General features: G+C 43.7%; 1 protein-coding gene across 1 annotated transcript in view; it reads left to right on the top strand.

Annotated features, from left to right (window-relative positions):
• The window catches only part of ENPP6 (ectonucleotide pyrophosphatase/phosphodiesterase 6), a 54,531-nt gene that overhangs the window by 12,271 nt on the left and 26,001 nt on the right, over nt 1–16,259 (top strand). The window contains exon 2 of the mRNA XM_050945360.1: nt 12,568–12,747. Coding sequence (XP_050801317.1) covers nt 12,568–12,747 — 180 coding nt within the window. The remainder of the gene's footprint in view (nt 1–12,567; nt 12,748–16,259) is intronic.

Here is a 16,259-nt window from a genome sequence, read left to right as displayed (position 1 = left end):
ACACCCCGGCCCAGAACCCTAGGTACGTATGCAAGCAGCTAACCTGTGGTGCTTCCCATGCTGCTGAGACCACATGGCTCAACTGTGTCTAAACCAGCTTCACTCACTCTTCCTGATTGTAGTGTCAGCATAGCCATAGTCTTACAACATTATCAAGGCAGGGCCTGAGGTGCTATCCAGGGGAGTTGGGGAAGCTTCCCAAGTCTTGGGAGGTTCTTAATTTTGTTGACCCAGGCATTCTATAAAGTATACGTCTCGTGTTGTTAATCCACTAGTATGGTTCTGAGTGCTAAATATTTCCCTTTGGATCTCAGAAATGTGAACATTTGGGTTTGTTTTTACTGGAAAAACATCCCAGAATGGAAAACATAAAATGTGCACAACTCTGGAGAGAAGTTCATATGCCACAAATTGAAGCATGGAGCTTTTTGCTCATCCCGTACCTAAAACTTTGTGTTGCACATCTGTCTATTTATGGTACTTCTAAGAATGTGCCTGTTACTAGCTAATAGTAGCAGTATCTGGACACTAATATCTCTAGGTATTTATATATCCAGAGCTAAAAGTATTGTAACCATTCACCACTGGAAGACTGTAAAAAGTTCATATACTTTCTAGTTTACACACCATTTAGTAGAGGCATCCATTAGATCCTCTTAAAATATAGCCCTTAGACCAACAGCCACTATAATCATTAATACACCAATGTAAGGGTTCATGACATGAAATGGATCCTCCTTAGAAATCGAAAGCATGTTAACTGAGCTTTCTTTCTCATCCATTTGACATAAGATTTCCACCACTGCTGCACATTTGTGTATATTCTAGGCAGGGCCGGTGCAAGGATATTTTGCGCCCTAGGTGAAACTTCCATCTTGCGCCCCCCCCCACAAAAAAAATCACATACATTATACACAATACACCGTCACGAAATTGTACCCCAGACCTTTTTTTTTTTTTTATCTGCCATGAGGCTGCATCAACTGTAAACAAAAAAAATGAAATTTTATTCCTATCAGTCCCTATTCTTGTTCACTATTAAAAGTAAAGGATAGCGAATGCATGTCACTTACTATAATTAGCTATTTGAATTTCATCAACTGTTTGATGTAAATATTGATTAAGAGATCAAGATGACTTTCCCTTAAAATTAAGCAATGTTGATTATAATCAGAAATACACCTTTTTTAGTCATGTATACGTCCTTCCTTCATATCAAAATCTGACTGGGAGTGCTGCGGAACCCATTCTGCCTAACTAGCCATGCACCTCCAAATGATTAAAAACATCAAATGGTACAAACTCAATTTGAATGAAAAATTCAATTTTCTAACTAAATAGGTCACACACACCCAAATGGTTGCCAAGTGCTCTCTGTGGTGGTATGTTCATCTGCTCTAAATGCCTACTAACTTCCCTGTGAAAATAATCTTTGACTTTGATCCAATGAAAGCAGGATGGAAAAGCTCCCCCCCCAGAAGACCTAAGACATGATGGCTGGATGACATAAACAGACACCTGTCCCTCACAGGCACTACCTCATAACATGCCAGTTGTGCTCAGGACAGAACATCACAGAGGAATATTATGCATTCAGTGGTCTCTACACTGGCCAAGCAACAGCACGACAACTAACCTAACCAGTCCATCCAACTTTTTTGACTGCTTCTTGGGCACTGGTGAGGGGTAACGGTGCCAGACTGAGCCCAGTGATGGGTGCAGTACAAGTCCACAAACTGAGGCAAGGTGCTGGGTCTAGAGTCCTGCTGAGACTGCAGTCCTGCACCAAGTGGAGCACAGCCTCCATGAGGAGAGAACTCAAATAAATATCACGCTCCTTCTGCATGATTCCCCCAAGCACTTCTTCAGGCAGCTGCTATGGGGGTCACTCACAGGCTTAGGCCTGCCTGTTGCAGGCAAAACACAGTAGCAGGGCTTAAAACTCAGACAGGGCTGCCCAGAGGATTCAGGGGGCCTTGGGCAAAGCAAAATTGGGGGCCCCGTCCATAAAACATTTGCAATACTATAGTAACATGTATTGGGAAATGTAAAAAATAACTAGTGAAATACATTCAAAAATTAACTTGTAATAATTTGAAAATACACTAAATACATTATTTAAAAACATTAAAAGCTGTAATGGTATGTATACATTTGCAATTACATAATGGGCAGATGATGGGTGATTGTGATGGTTGGTACCAATGGGCTGTCGCTGCCTGGGGGTGGTGCTGTTGTTGCCCAAGGCTGGGTGGGGAGCTGGGCTCTGGGTTCAGGGGTGCCCAGCTCACAGGGGCTGGGCTCAGGGATGTGGGGAGATGGGGTCAGGGTGGTGTCCAGCTCAGAGGGGCTGGGCTCAGAGCTGGGGGTCAGGGCTGTGGGGGGGATGAGGTCAAGGGGGTGCCTGGGGGCACTGGGGCAGCAGTTAGCAGTTGTTCAGCCAGAGAGCTTTAACTCTTTCCCTGCCCCACACAGGATGAGATCTATGCCCCCCATTACACTGTGACTGTATTATTCCCTGGTGTTTCCTTTTATTCTCTCTGCATGGTAAGGGACTCAGAAGAAAGCATATACTGTACCAACTTCATCCCAGCTGCAGGAAAACCTTTATGCAAATCTAAAAGAAAGCCACAAAGGATTGCTTGAGTGACTCGTTCCTTTCTTTGTGAGAGATCCAGAGGCTAGCTTTGGGCAACTGCTTTTCTGCCCTCTCATGTGAGGAACCCTAGGTTTCTCCTTTCTTTTATATTTGTGTGTGTGTGTGTGTGTGTGTATGTGTGTTTAGAAGGACACTGAATCGATATACTATGGTGTCTTCAATACGATTACTACTATACCCAGCTCTGGCTCCATTTAATCTAACCTGCCTGATGCAGTGGGGTGGCTTACCCAGTGCCTGACTGAAGCTGGGGATTGGATGTGGACCAGCTGGCTGAGGCTCAGTCTAAACAAGACCAAGGAAATACTGGTAGTTTGGGAAACACAACAGGAAGAGATAGCAGAGATTATATCAGCATCCCTTAATGATAGGGTGCACCACTGATTTGTCTCTTCAGTTAGCAATTTGGGAGTGTTCATAGATCCATTGCTGCTTAGGTATCTGACCTGAAGGAGAGCTCTGTATAAGCTCAAAAGCGTGTCTATTTCACCAACAGAAGTTGGTCCAATAAAAGATTATCTCACCCAACTTGTCCCTCTAATACCGTGGGACTGATATGGCTACAACACTGCAAACAGGTATTTATTATCACCTCTGGCAAAAACAGTCTGGGTCTGTCTACACTTAAAAACTGTACAGTGGCACAGCTACAGCATGGTTCTCCGATCACTGTAGTAACTCCACTTCTCCAAAAGGCAGTAGCTAGGTTGAAGCAAGAATTTCATGCTGTCTCAATGGGTACTTAGGTCAGTTAAGTACATCATTCAGGGAAGTGGGGGATTTTTCACAACCCTGAGCAATGTAGGTGGGTCAATCTAATTTTCCAGTGTAGACCAGCCCTAAATTTCATCTGGGCTTGGTGAGAAATGTATCATTCCTCTCAGATGGAGAAATGGTACTTTTGTCATCAAATAGAAGTGTGACAGGTATACAAATCCCACACTGGTCAACCAGGGATTAAGGAATTGCTCTGGGCTCAGCCAGCCCCACTCCTCCACACCTGTAGGAAGTGCACCAACCGGAGGCATTAAAAGGAAGGGTAGCAGCTCATTTGAGGGCAGACCAGGGAAGAGAGCAGACCTGCAACCATCAGCTCCAGCGGAGAAGAGCTGAGGGAAAGGCAGAATCTCTCCCTAAGACAACTGCCCTCTCTGAGGGAAGGAAGGACCTCCTACAGAGACAGCCTGAAAGGGAAGCATTCCCCTCTCTCATACAAACTCCAGACTTTGTTAATCACCTTTATTTTTTTTGGACCACCCCAGCAGGAGAAAGCCCTACGACTGATAGTGACCTGGGAGGGTGGGCCATACCGCAGGAAGAGGCAGTTGCCACCCAAGAGAGCTATCACACTACACACAGCTGCCAGAGGCTGCCTTGGGGTGTGCGGACATCCTTCATACCACCTTAACCCAGACAGCAACTTTGGGACAATCACGGGTGATGGAAAGTGGCCCAGGGAGGGCAGCCTTATGCATCCCCTGGCTGTCAGAGCACTGATAGCCTTCAAAAGGGCCCTGGGTCAGAGCCCCTAGCAACACCCCTCCACCCCGTGGAAGTCATGGGCCTAAGCCCTGACCATTAGGCAATGCTACCCTACCAATTAACCACTGAGCGAGGACCATCACAAGAGGTGAAACTCAGACTCATGACCTTCCTTCCCCCATCTAACCACACTACACCCCTCAAGACAATCCTGAGAAATTAAACGAGGCTTGAAGCATATTTTAAACATAAACTAAGCAGCACTTTGTTAGACAAGTGAGGGCAGTGACTTACACAGTCAAAGCCCCCTAAAAGAAATGGGAGGTTTTTAGCTCACATCCCTCCTACAACTGCAATGACAGTGGCATCATACAGGAGAGATGCATTTTCTGAAGTAGTTTAGGGTTTTACAGGTCAAAACCAACATCTTAAACTCCACCCAGAAACAAACTGGAAGCCAGTGTTTTCTGTGTGAAGTGCTACTTAGTAACGATCTGACCAGACATGCATTGAAGTCAAGGGAATTAGATTTTAATGGAGGCCAGATCAGATCTTGTGTCAATAGCCTCATTCTTGGAGCAACTTGAGCTATGTAATGATCTGGGGTATAGCTCATGAATCCAGGTCGCTACTGAATGAGCAAGGGTAGTGATTTTGGAGTGGGTGCTGTTTGGGGCAGTTGATTGCAGATTTTTAAAATTTCATCCTTGGGGTTGGTATATTTTGCTGTTGGCAAAAGTGCCTGGAGTCAGTGGGGGAAAGATGCTTGGAAGAGAGCTAAATACAGAAAATAATGTACCATCCTAAATTAGCTGCAGCATGTAAACATGCAACTAGTTTTGCTGACAACCTTCTCAAAGTGTTTGGTAGCAACTATATTCTTGGGAATTATCTTCTCTGTTTTTTCTGTTGCTTGGCAAAGGATGTTTTTGGACTGCCTTTACAGTCACTTTATCTAACGGACATATGCATATGTCATCTGCCTTTTGCCACATTGCTCCTCTTGAGGTTGTCCAATTAATGTTTAATTATATGGGGATGCAACAGCAGTGATAGTAACAATACAGCATGTTGTTTTGGTAGCCATCGAAAAGCAATGATGTAATTTTGCCAGGTGCCAATTGTTGAAAGATCCCCACAATTCATTTTCTTTGGCCTGAGAAAATGCCTGGCGGTAGAAGACTTAAAAAGCTTAATCTGTTTAGCTTATCAAAATGAAGTATAAAAGGTGACTTGATTACCATGTACCTTCACAGGGAGAAAATACCAGGAACTAAGGGGCTCTTTAATCTAGTGAGAAAGACAACGAGAATCAATGGCTGGAGTTTAAAGACACACAAAAATCAAATTAGAAATAAGGCATACATTTTTACAGTGCTAATGGTGGTTAACCATTGGCACAAACTACCAAGGGAGATGATGGATTCTCCATCTCTTGATGTCTTTAGCTCACGACTGGATGCCTTTCTGGAAAAAATACATTAGTCAAACAAGTTATTGAGCTCTATTCAGGGCAACAGGTGAAATCTTAAGGCTAGAGTCCTGCACAGACGAAATATTTGTATCCACATCTGATCTGTGATCCACAGCCATGGTCTGTGGATATCTGCGATATAAAGCAGATAACTGCAGATTTGCAGAGCTCTACTGATGGCTTGTATTAAGCAGTAGAGAAGACTAGGTGATCTAAGCGTCACTTTTGGTCACTTAAAATCAATGAATCTGAAAAATATTTTAAATGATCTTTTGTGCTTATTCCTTATAATAAAATCTATTGCAAGTTTGAAACTTCAGTTTCCCCACCATCACCCATTATGGGTGTATTGTAATAGTTTGTTATTGTAGGAGCATGAACGTCTGCATGTTTTTAAATTGCAGCAAGGGAGGTTTAGGTTGGTCATTAGGAAAAACTTGCCTAGTGAGGTTGTGGAATCTCCATCACAGAAGACTTTTAAGAGTACGTTAGACAAACACCTGTCAGGGATGGTCTAGACCAGACGTGGGCAAACTACTGCAAACTTCCATCCTGCCCAGCCTGAGCTCCTGGCTGGGGAGCCTAGTCCCTGGCCCCTCCCCTGCTGTCTCCTCTCCCCCGCAGCCACACTGCTGTGTGGGCTGTGCTCTGGCCAGCCACTTCCACTGGGCAGCATGGGGATGGCAGCTGGCTCTGGCCAGGTATCGTGGCTGTGAGCTCCTGCTGCTGGTAAGGGGGTGGGGAGCAGGGAGTTCTGGGGGGCAGTCAGGGAAGAGGGGGTGGTTGGATGGGGTTGAGGTTCTGGGGGAGGGCGGTCAGGGGATGGGGAACAGGGAGGGTTGGGAGTGGGAGTCCTGGGGGGCCTGTCGGGGGGCCGGGATGTGGCTAGGGGTCGTGAGGGCAGTCAAGGGACAGGGAGTGGGGGGGTTGGATAAGGGGGTGTGATATCAGGGGGGGTTCGGGGAGGGAGTGGTCAGAGGATGAGGAGCAGAGGGTGGTTGGATAGGGCATGGGAGTCCCGGGGGGCTGTCATGGTGCAGGGGTGTGGATAGGGGGCAGGGCAGTCAGGGGACAGGGAGGTTGGATAGGGGACAGGGGTCCTGGGAGGGGGCAGTCAGGGGACCAGATCAGTGGGGGTTGGACGGGTTGAAGTTTCTGAGGAGGGCAGTCGGGGGCAGGAAATGAGAGGGGGCAGATAGGGGGCGGTGGTCAGGCTGTTTGGGGAGGCACAGCCTTTCCTACCCAGCCCTCCATACAGTTGCGCAACCCCAAAGGCCAAAAAGTTCTAAACAATACTTAGTCCTGGTCTAGACAATACTTAGCCTTGTCATGAATGCAGGGGACTGGACTAGATGACCTCTCGAGGTCCCTTCAGGTTCTATGATTCTATGTGGAAACACTGCAGAGTCTGGCTCACTCGGTAGATTTTTGCAGAATACAAAGTTCCTTTACAAAATGTGATGGGAGCTTTGAGAATGAAAACTGATGGCCCATGGCCTTGTTGAGCTTACTGCTAAAAAAAAAAAAATGAATCCATAGCAATGTGAGCTTCTCACTGATCTGAATAATTCTCTGCTCTCTGTTTAACAAACAATTAATTAAACCTCACAGCAACTCTGTTAGGAAAGTATTATTTTACCTACCAGATAGGTGGATAAACTGACTGCAATAGTATATTGACCCTTAAACCCCTAAATCATGGGTTCAAATCCAACCCAAATCCATGGAGGCTGAAGATCATTGTTATATGAAGGCTCTTTGGTAGCCTCAGTCCTGTTCTCAGTGAAAAGATCATATTACACAGAAAGTGATTGCAAATGGCAAAAATCTGGCTACCAGCTTCCAACACAAGCCAGGCCTGAATGGACGTGGAGACTGAACTACTCTTCCTAGTCGCGGGAGTGGTTGCTCCTATGCAGGGTAGTGCAGGGGTGGAATGATATCAGAAAGCATGTGCTGCGCTGCTGTTGATATTGTGACTGTTCTGTGGATAAACAGAATTATTAACTCTCTAGAGCTTTCAGGCTGGCACCATTCACAAGCACAAAATTTACCTAGGGGGATGAGCACCCAGTGGCACAAACTTCAGGAGTCAGAATTGCCACACTATTCTACTACAACGAGTGAAGTTGGTTATGGAGAGGGAGGCTCTGTATGCACCAGGGATGGACTTCATGCAGACTCTGCACAGTCCCACAAGGGAGCTGGAGACAGACCAGGGAAGGGGATGGATTTCTTCCCCCAAACCTATGCATAGTTTCCCCATACAAAGGCTGTTTCTACTGTTATAATGGAGGGAGTTTGTAGACAGCAAAAAGTATGTCTTTGACCTATGGGCAATCACAGACCTCAGTGAAGCTGATGAGCATGTTAGCTGCCTTTCATTCAGCCTAAATGGAGCAATTAAGTGCCGCCTGATTTAGTGATAGCTGAAACAATAAAATCCACTGCCCAAGTCACAGAACAGCATGGTATGGTTGCAGTAGAAGCTGAGCCTTAAGGTCAATGGCTTGAACTGAGAGCAAATACAGAGACTGAGAACAGATTGGATTGTAGCTGCATGTCTCTGTGTGTCAGAAGGAGACAGCCAAAAACAGAAAAGCAGCCAGGAGACCATCACAGAAACACTAGTGAGCCCTGAGAGGAAGCCGAGAGAGAGCTTCTTTTGGGCCGAATTGGAACTAGGAGCAAGGAAAATAGCTGCTGTCTGTTCCTACCACATTCAGGAAACAGGACTGTGTGTACATTCTTTATAAATACAGTAACTCCTCACTTAACGTTGTAGTTATGTTCCTGAAAAACACGACTTTAAGTGAAACGATGTTAAGTGAATCCAATTTCCCCATAAGAATTAATGTAAATAGTGGGGTTAGGTTCCAGGGCAGCTTCCCCTACTCTGCAAGCACCAGAGGCAGGGGGTTCAACCTTCAGCTCGCCCACTCCACTCCTTCCTCAAAGCCCCCACCCTGACTCACCTCTTCTCCCCCCCACCTCCTCCCCCTTTACTTCGCTCACTGCATCCTGGCTCCTCTCCCCTCCCTCCCCTCCCTTCTAAATGCTGCAAGCCAGCTGACTGCGGAGTAGGGGAGGGAGAGGGGAGGCGCATCGAATCCTCTCACCTCCCCACTCCCTTCTGCCCGGGACAATCAGCTGGCTTGCTGCGTTTGGGAGGTAGGGGAGGGAAGGGGAGCCTGCGTGCCGAGTCCTCGCTCCTCCCGCCTCCAGCCAGCTGATTGCTGCTGGCAGGAGGCAGGGGAGGCGTGCCGAGTCCTTGCTCCTCCCCCCTGCCTCCTGCTTCCAAAACGCCGCAAGTCAGCTGATTGCCGCCAGCAGGAGGCAGGAGGAGAAGGGGACAGGAGCTGATCCGCAGAGTCTGCCAGTGGGTGGGAGGCATTGTGGGAAGGGGGGGCTGTAGGGAGGCTGCCAGCTGTGGAGAAAGCCGGCAGCCAAACATCATAAGAGTGGAGCATTGCACAACTTTAAATGAGCATGTTCCCTAATTGATCAGCAACGTAACAACGAAACAACGTTAAGCGGGACAACTTTAAGTGAGGAGTTACTGTAAACAGAATTACACCCAAGAAATGACTATAATCAGTTTAAGTTCCTAAAGGAAACAACCCATCAAGCTCTGAAGATCGGCTGACCACTCAGGCCAAAAAAAGGCAACGGTATTTTGGCTCTCTGCACAGCAGGAGAGGTCAGAGGGTGGGCAGAAGGTGCATTAAAAGGGAATAGACTTGAAGAATGCCATAAAATATTTAACCGGTTGCACGCTACTGGATGTATGTGGAACAAAGCATTCATCAAGCGGTGCCTCATGTCACAGCTATGACACTTTGAAATGCTACTGAAATATTGCCACTTCACGCAGCAGCTCACAGGACTGGGCCCATTTCATGGCTATGCCTGTATTGCTGTTCCCAGAATAACTCTTCCAGAGACAAGACGCTGAAGTGCAACTATTATGTATCACGCTGGGTGTGCAACTGTTTGGGAGGTCTAGCAGGTATTTCTTCAAAAGAGGAATTTTTTTAAGTTAAAAAATTCTTAAAATTAAAAAGTAAACTACATGCTATTTTTCCACTGGGGGGTGGGAGGGATAGAAAGGCAGGGGTCGGGTTGGGGGAGAAATAGCTTGTGTCATTAATTCAATGTATAACACATAGTAGAGAAAGTGATTTAAAAACCCTTCTCAAAACCATATGTACTCAAAGGATATGAAATCCTCCACTCAAAAGATCTCATTTTAAAAATAATGTTGAGGTTATTTTAGTTGAAACTGCTGCACTTGTTCTCACAATAATCAAAACCTGTTATCTTGGTCCTTGCAATATCTCTGACTCACAGCTAATGATGAAAGTGTCTCTCACATACATCAGTTGTTTTTTTAAGATGCGTAAATCATGAACTTTCAGTGCAACTTCATCTTGAACATTGCCTTTAAAAAAAGCCAAGTTAGTGATTAACTTTTAAAATACAGTATTCTGTCTTCTGATAATGCATGGAAATTACAGACCACCTATCAAGAAATATGTGAACCTAATTTCTTTCGTTGTATGGTAAATTTACAACAGACTTCTATCAAAAACTATATGAGTTTGTTTGGCAAAATACTGTAAACTCATCTCCAATGGATACTAGTCAAACTGTGTCACAAAGATTTCAAGTGAAGCAATGTTGATTTGAACATCTCTGTGACTAAGCTACCTCCCATTATTTTTTCTTTGCTTTGGCACCATCCGTCAAGCAACACTTCTCCATTTGGAGGGATTTTTTTGAAACAGGTGTCTTGGTAATCGTGTGCAAGGAATGTATTTTCTGTGTTAAAGGGTTCTGAACATCTCACTGCATCTTATATACTAGAAATCAACTGAAAGTCAAATTCATCCACTGACTTCAATGGAATTGAGGCTGTAACTGAGTCTTTGTACAAGGCAGTTTGTCTTCAAGGTGCACAAAGCTTCTGGTGGATATGAATGTGGAATAAGGATATGGGCCACATCGAATCCTCCATGTGCAAATATGATAAACACTCTGCAAATATAGGAGAGATGAATATGACAAACAGGAGTGCAGGCTCAATGACATCATTCCACTGAAGTGTAAGCCACATTCACAAGGGCTCTATGTAGTTGTATAGCTCTGTACAGATTTAACACCAGTATTTCATATGCTCCTTTGACCTTGGTGTGGCTACAATTTAGGACTAAGCAGAGAATTATATATGCAGTAAACATGAATTATTTTTAATATCCGTGCTGGCATTAACTGAGGCATCATGAATATAATTAATAATGGAAAAATTGCATATTACTGACAATAGGTGTTAAGATTCTTATTCAGTATTACTACAAAGGATAACTTTGCAGGACACAAGAGAAGTGTAAACTGAACCGTTAACTGTAGATAAACATGGACATTGAAAAATCTCCCAGGAACTAAAAATATTCTTAACATCAAAACAGCATCTGGCCAACCACACACCGAGCAACCTCCTTCAAATTCTCTTAAAACTCACTTCTTCCAGTTAATCTTTGGTGCCAAATTTTTCAAAATGACCTCCAAGATTTTGACTAGGAGGACCCCTGTAAAAAATGTGGCTCCCAGTCTCTCCCCTTTTCAGGGCTCTCCATGCTACTGGTATGTCTATACCAGGGTGCTGGAGCAATTTGTACAGTGGGGGTGCTGAGAGCTATTGAACCAAACGGTAAACTCTATATGAGATGGAAAGCACTTCAAGCCAGGGAGTGAGGCAGCTCCCCCAGCACTCCTAGTTCCAGCACCTATGGTCTGGACCATATTATGTCTCTCTCTCTCTCTCAGTTAGATTACAAGGGCATATGAGCCAAGGCAGGGGCCCATTCTTCCCCTATGTTGGTAAAGCACTATGTACTCTTATGGAATATATAATAATGGTTCTGATTCTGCTATCTTTGTGCACACTGGGTAGTACCTTGCTATCAGAGTAGTCCCAGTGAGCTTATCAGAGCTGTTTGTATAGCAAGGCACTACTCAGGCTGAGTAAGGGTGACAGAATGCAGCCCTATATTGGAGAATAAATACCAAACTTGAGCCTTTCTTCTTACTGTCACTGAGGCTGTCTTTTGTGTTTTTCCAGCTGTAGACCTTATTCTAAAAAGTTAAACAAAACATAATGTTTTAAATATTGTCCTGGAAAGAATGCAACTGATGCTGCACACAAGAGCAAACACAAGGAAAATATAATATTCCACAAACCGTCCTCTATTTTTATTTTTTAAATAATACTTTAATGATCTGCTGTTTGCAAGCCGCTTCACTGCCTTCACCTAGCATTCTGGGTGATTTGGACTGTGTGTACCTTGAAAAAGGTCTCAGACTTGGCAGATGTCTCAACTTCAGAAGGACTCAAACCAGTCAAACATCTGGCATCTGTGTTTGCTATAGCCACAGTGAGTTGGCTTATCTGGGCTAAGCAGCGCAGGGTGTACATTATACACATGAGGCCAGAGAGGATCTATAGGAGCGGGTTACCATGGCTGAGTTTTGCATTGGCGTCAATCCCAACTGGAAGAAAGCTCTTGAGTTTTAATCCTGGCTCTGCTGCTGACTCACCATGTTGCCTTAGATAAATCATGGGCCCAGATATTTTTAAACTGTCTTTTAATTGTGAATGAATATCCACAGCTCCAAATAAGGTCAAAGGGAGCTGCTGGTTCACAGTATCTCTGAAAACCCAGGCCCTATGTGTATAAATGTTAGGGACCCAAAAACAAAGGCACCCGGAATTAGAAGCTACTATTTTCAAGTGTTTTAACATCTGTAAAATGGGAAGAATAACTATTATCTTGCCTAATTCACCAAGACATTGTGAGAATTCATTAGCTATTGTTTTTCCAGTACTTTGGAAATAGAAAGTGGCAGATAAGTGCTTAGAATGAGAAGCTAAACACACTCTTTTCCTTTTTAGGTCGCCACTGTGAAGTCCATCAGATGACTGGAAACTACATGTGGGACCCAAGTACAAATACGTCTTTTGACATTGGTGTGAATAAAGAGAGCCTGTTACCTCTTTGGTGGAATGGATCGGAGCCTTTCTGGGTTACCATGACGAAAGCAAAGAAGAAAGTTAATATGTATTACTGGCCTGGTTAGTATCTCTAAATGCAGTTCCTCAAAACCACCATCTCATGCTGCATCTTTAAAAATTATGGACTGCTATGTAGGATGATTCTTGAATACCTTGCAGGCATGAAATGGAAACAACAATTGCAAGTAGGTTTTTTAACACTCACACATGGCAACTCTATTTAATTTTTTAACATTTTTGATTAAAATATGCACATGCTAAAGATTATATTAAAGTAACTATTAATGCTTTAGCTTACGAAAACAACAGGAAATAACTGAACCTTTACTTTGAATAGGAAATGCTCAGTCTGCCTAGGAAACACATATGGTGTATAGAGTAAGAACAAGCACTTTTCATTACCTCCCAGCATTGACGCTCTGGTTACCTTTTCCAGACCTGAAGAAGAGCCCTCAAAAGCTTGTCCCTTCCCCCAATGGAAGTTGGCCTGATAAAAGATATTACCTCCCCCACCTTGTGCGTCTCATATACTGGGACCAATATAGCTACAAGACCACCGCAAACATCATCTCTATCAGATGGAAATGTTACATATACGCACCATGGGCAAGTTACAAATACACATATGCAAGGCACTTAACTTTTCACTTCTTGAATTTTTATCATTTTAACACTGTTGTCCAAGCACTGCATTAATATACTTTTACATACATATAATTTACTAGACGATCACACATCAGAATCATAAATCTCCAATACGGGTGGGCACAGCAGGAGAAGCTGACCCACTTGTTCAGGCTCACTGCCACTTTATCTCATCACACCACACGCGCGCCCAGTCATGTCCTCCTAGCACAATGCTGCATAACAACATTCGAGAGAAAGGACAACACTTCACAGGAACAGATAGAAATGGCAACACAAGATCGTTTATATTCCATACGCTGACAGTCAGAGAAATTAGCCAAACAACTGCTATGTTACTGAGCAAAGCAGGAAACTTTGTATTGAAACATTGCTCCACGGGCCCAATTACACAAATATTTACGCTGTTTAAACACCTTTCGCCCCCTTAAGCTCTCCCCTCTTGAGGACTCCTGACCAATGTAACAGCACAATACATATGATGACAAACTTAAACAAAGCCTTTGTTTAAATTTATTAGCATATGTTTTATGCTGTTAAAACCATATAAAGAATGAATGTCCTCCTTAGCTGTGTTCTGCTCCTTTAAGGAGCAGAGTGCTGGTCCCACACACTCCCACCCTCCCGAGGAAGAGGGCGGGCTAGCCTCAAGTCTTTCTGCTACCCCGTACCTGCTAAAAATCTCTTGCTGGTACTGTATTTTGGAGGGTACCGCCCTGTTTGCACCCCTGATCATCTGAGTCAGATACCACCCGCAGAAAGTTGATTTTCTTTTTGGTGGTTTGGGTTCTGTAGTTTCTGCATCGGAGTGTTACTCTTCTAAGACTTCTGAAAGCATGCTCCACACCTTGTCCCTCTCAGATATTGGATGGCACTTCAGATTCTTAAACCTTGGGTCAAGTGCTATAGCTATTTTTTAGAAATCTCACATTTGTACCTTCTTTGCATTTTGTCAAATCTGCTGTGAAAGTGTTCTTAAAATGAACAGGTCATAATCCAAGACTGCTATAACATGAAATATGTGGGTAAAACAGAACAGGAGACATACAATTCTCGCCTCAGGAGTTCAGTCAGATATTTAATTAAAAATTATTTTTTTAACGAGCATCATCAGCATGGAAGCATGTCCTCTGGAATGGTGGCCGAAGCATGGAAGGGGCATACAAATATTTAGCACATCTGGCACATAAATACCTTGCAGTGCTGGCTACAAAAGTACCATGTGAACTCCTATTCACACTTTTAGGCCATGGTTACACTGGCACTTTACAGCTCTGCAACTTTCGCACTCAGGGGTGTGAAAAAACACCCCCCTGAGCGCTGCAAGATACAGCGCTGTAAAGCCTTAGTGTAATCAGTGCTGCAGCGCTGGGAGCGCGGCTCCCAGCGCTGCAAGCTAGACTCCCAGCGCTGCAAGCTACACCCGTAAGGGATGTGGTTTACGTGCAGCGCTCGGAGAGCTCTCTCCCAGCGCTGGCGCTCCGACCACACTCACACTTCAAAGCGCTGCCGTGGCAGCGCTCCCGCAGCGCTGCCGCAGCAGCGCTTTGAAATTTCAAGTGTAGCCATACCCCTAGATGACATTGTAAATAAGAAACAGGCAGCAGTATCTCCCGTAAATGTAAACAAACTTGTTTGTCTTAGCGCTTGGCTGAACAAGAAGTGGGTCCGAGTGGACTAGTAGGCTCTAAAGTTTTCCATTGTTTTGTTTTGTAGTGCAGTTATGTAACAACAAAAAAAAAATCGACATTTGTAAATTACACTTTCATGATAAAGAGATTGCACTACAGTACTTGTATGAGGTGAATTGAAAAATACTATTTCTTTTGTTTATCCTGTTTACAGTGCAAATATTTGTAATAAAAAGTAATATGAAGTGAGCACTGAACACTTTGTATTCTGTCTTGTAACTGAAATCAATATATTTGAAAATGTAGAAAAACATCCAAAACTATTTAATAAATTTCAATTGGAATTCTATTGTTTAACAGCACGATTAATTTTGTTAATCGTGATTAATTTTGTTGAGTTAATTGCATGAGTTAACTGCGATTAATCAACAGTCCTATTAAAAAGGTACAATTTTCTATTCACTTCTACAAGATTTTTCCGTAAGGGAATTATCCAGAAATAGGGGAAGAAAGAAGGGCTGGGACAGACAGATATAGAATGGTAGCAAAGCAGAAGTGATGGTTTAAAACTACTAAAGGTGCATGTTCCATACAGTTTTTACACTCAGGATTATGTGACCTCCCAACATTTGATTTTTGTTAGGGTATAGTATGGGGCAACTTTGCTTAGCAGTGGATAGTGGATCTTGGAAATTTGTTGCAGGTTCTGATCAGGAAAAATCTGGGATGCTGTAACAGTCACAGAGAGGTAGGCCAGATTCATGGTGCTGGGAGATACAATTTGCCTTCTGATCAATAATAAAGACTAATCCAAACAGACATTCATATACAAAACAAGTGTCATTTAGCTAACAAGCAGGACTACACTTTCCTCATAAGAATCAGACCATTATGAGACATGAATTTTGGGTCTAAAACATGGAAATATGAAAGGGGGGATGCTGAAGTTATGTATGAAGCTCAGTGTTCGAGAAGCTAATCTAAAAAGTCTGTAATTAAGAACATAGAAAGCAGGAAAGTCCTCTGTTGTGAATAATCATCTATCACTTAATCTATGAGGATGCAAAAAATAAGAAAGCTAAAATGCAGGCAGAGTTTATTTGAGTGGAAACATAAAAGCAAAAGTATCCCCACCAATAGGGCTCATAATTGCTGTCTGTGTTAAAACATCAGTGTTCTAAGCATTTGGTTTTATGGAATATTTGCTCCTTCCTAATCACTACACAAAGAGGCCTGTTTCAGGGATGAGCAAACACAATTTATTAAGCAGTTTCTGTTCTCCCAGTCTTTATCCAT

This window comes from Gopherus flavomarginatus, chromosome 3 (assembly GCF_025201925.1).
Source record: "Gopherus flavomarginatus isolate rGopFla2 chromosome 3, rGopFla2.mat.asm, whole genome shotgun sequence".
NCBI lineage: Eukaryota > Metazoa > Chordata > Testudines > Testudinidae > Gopherus > Gopherus flavomarginatus.
The sequence above is the reverse complement of the archived record's forward strand: the minus strand, read 5'-3'. Positions and strand labels throughout refer to the sequence as shown.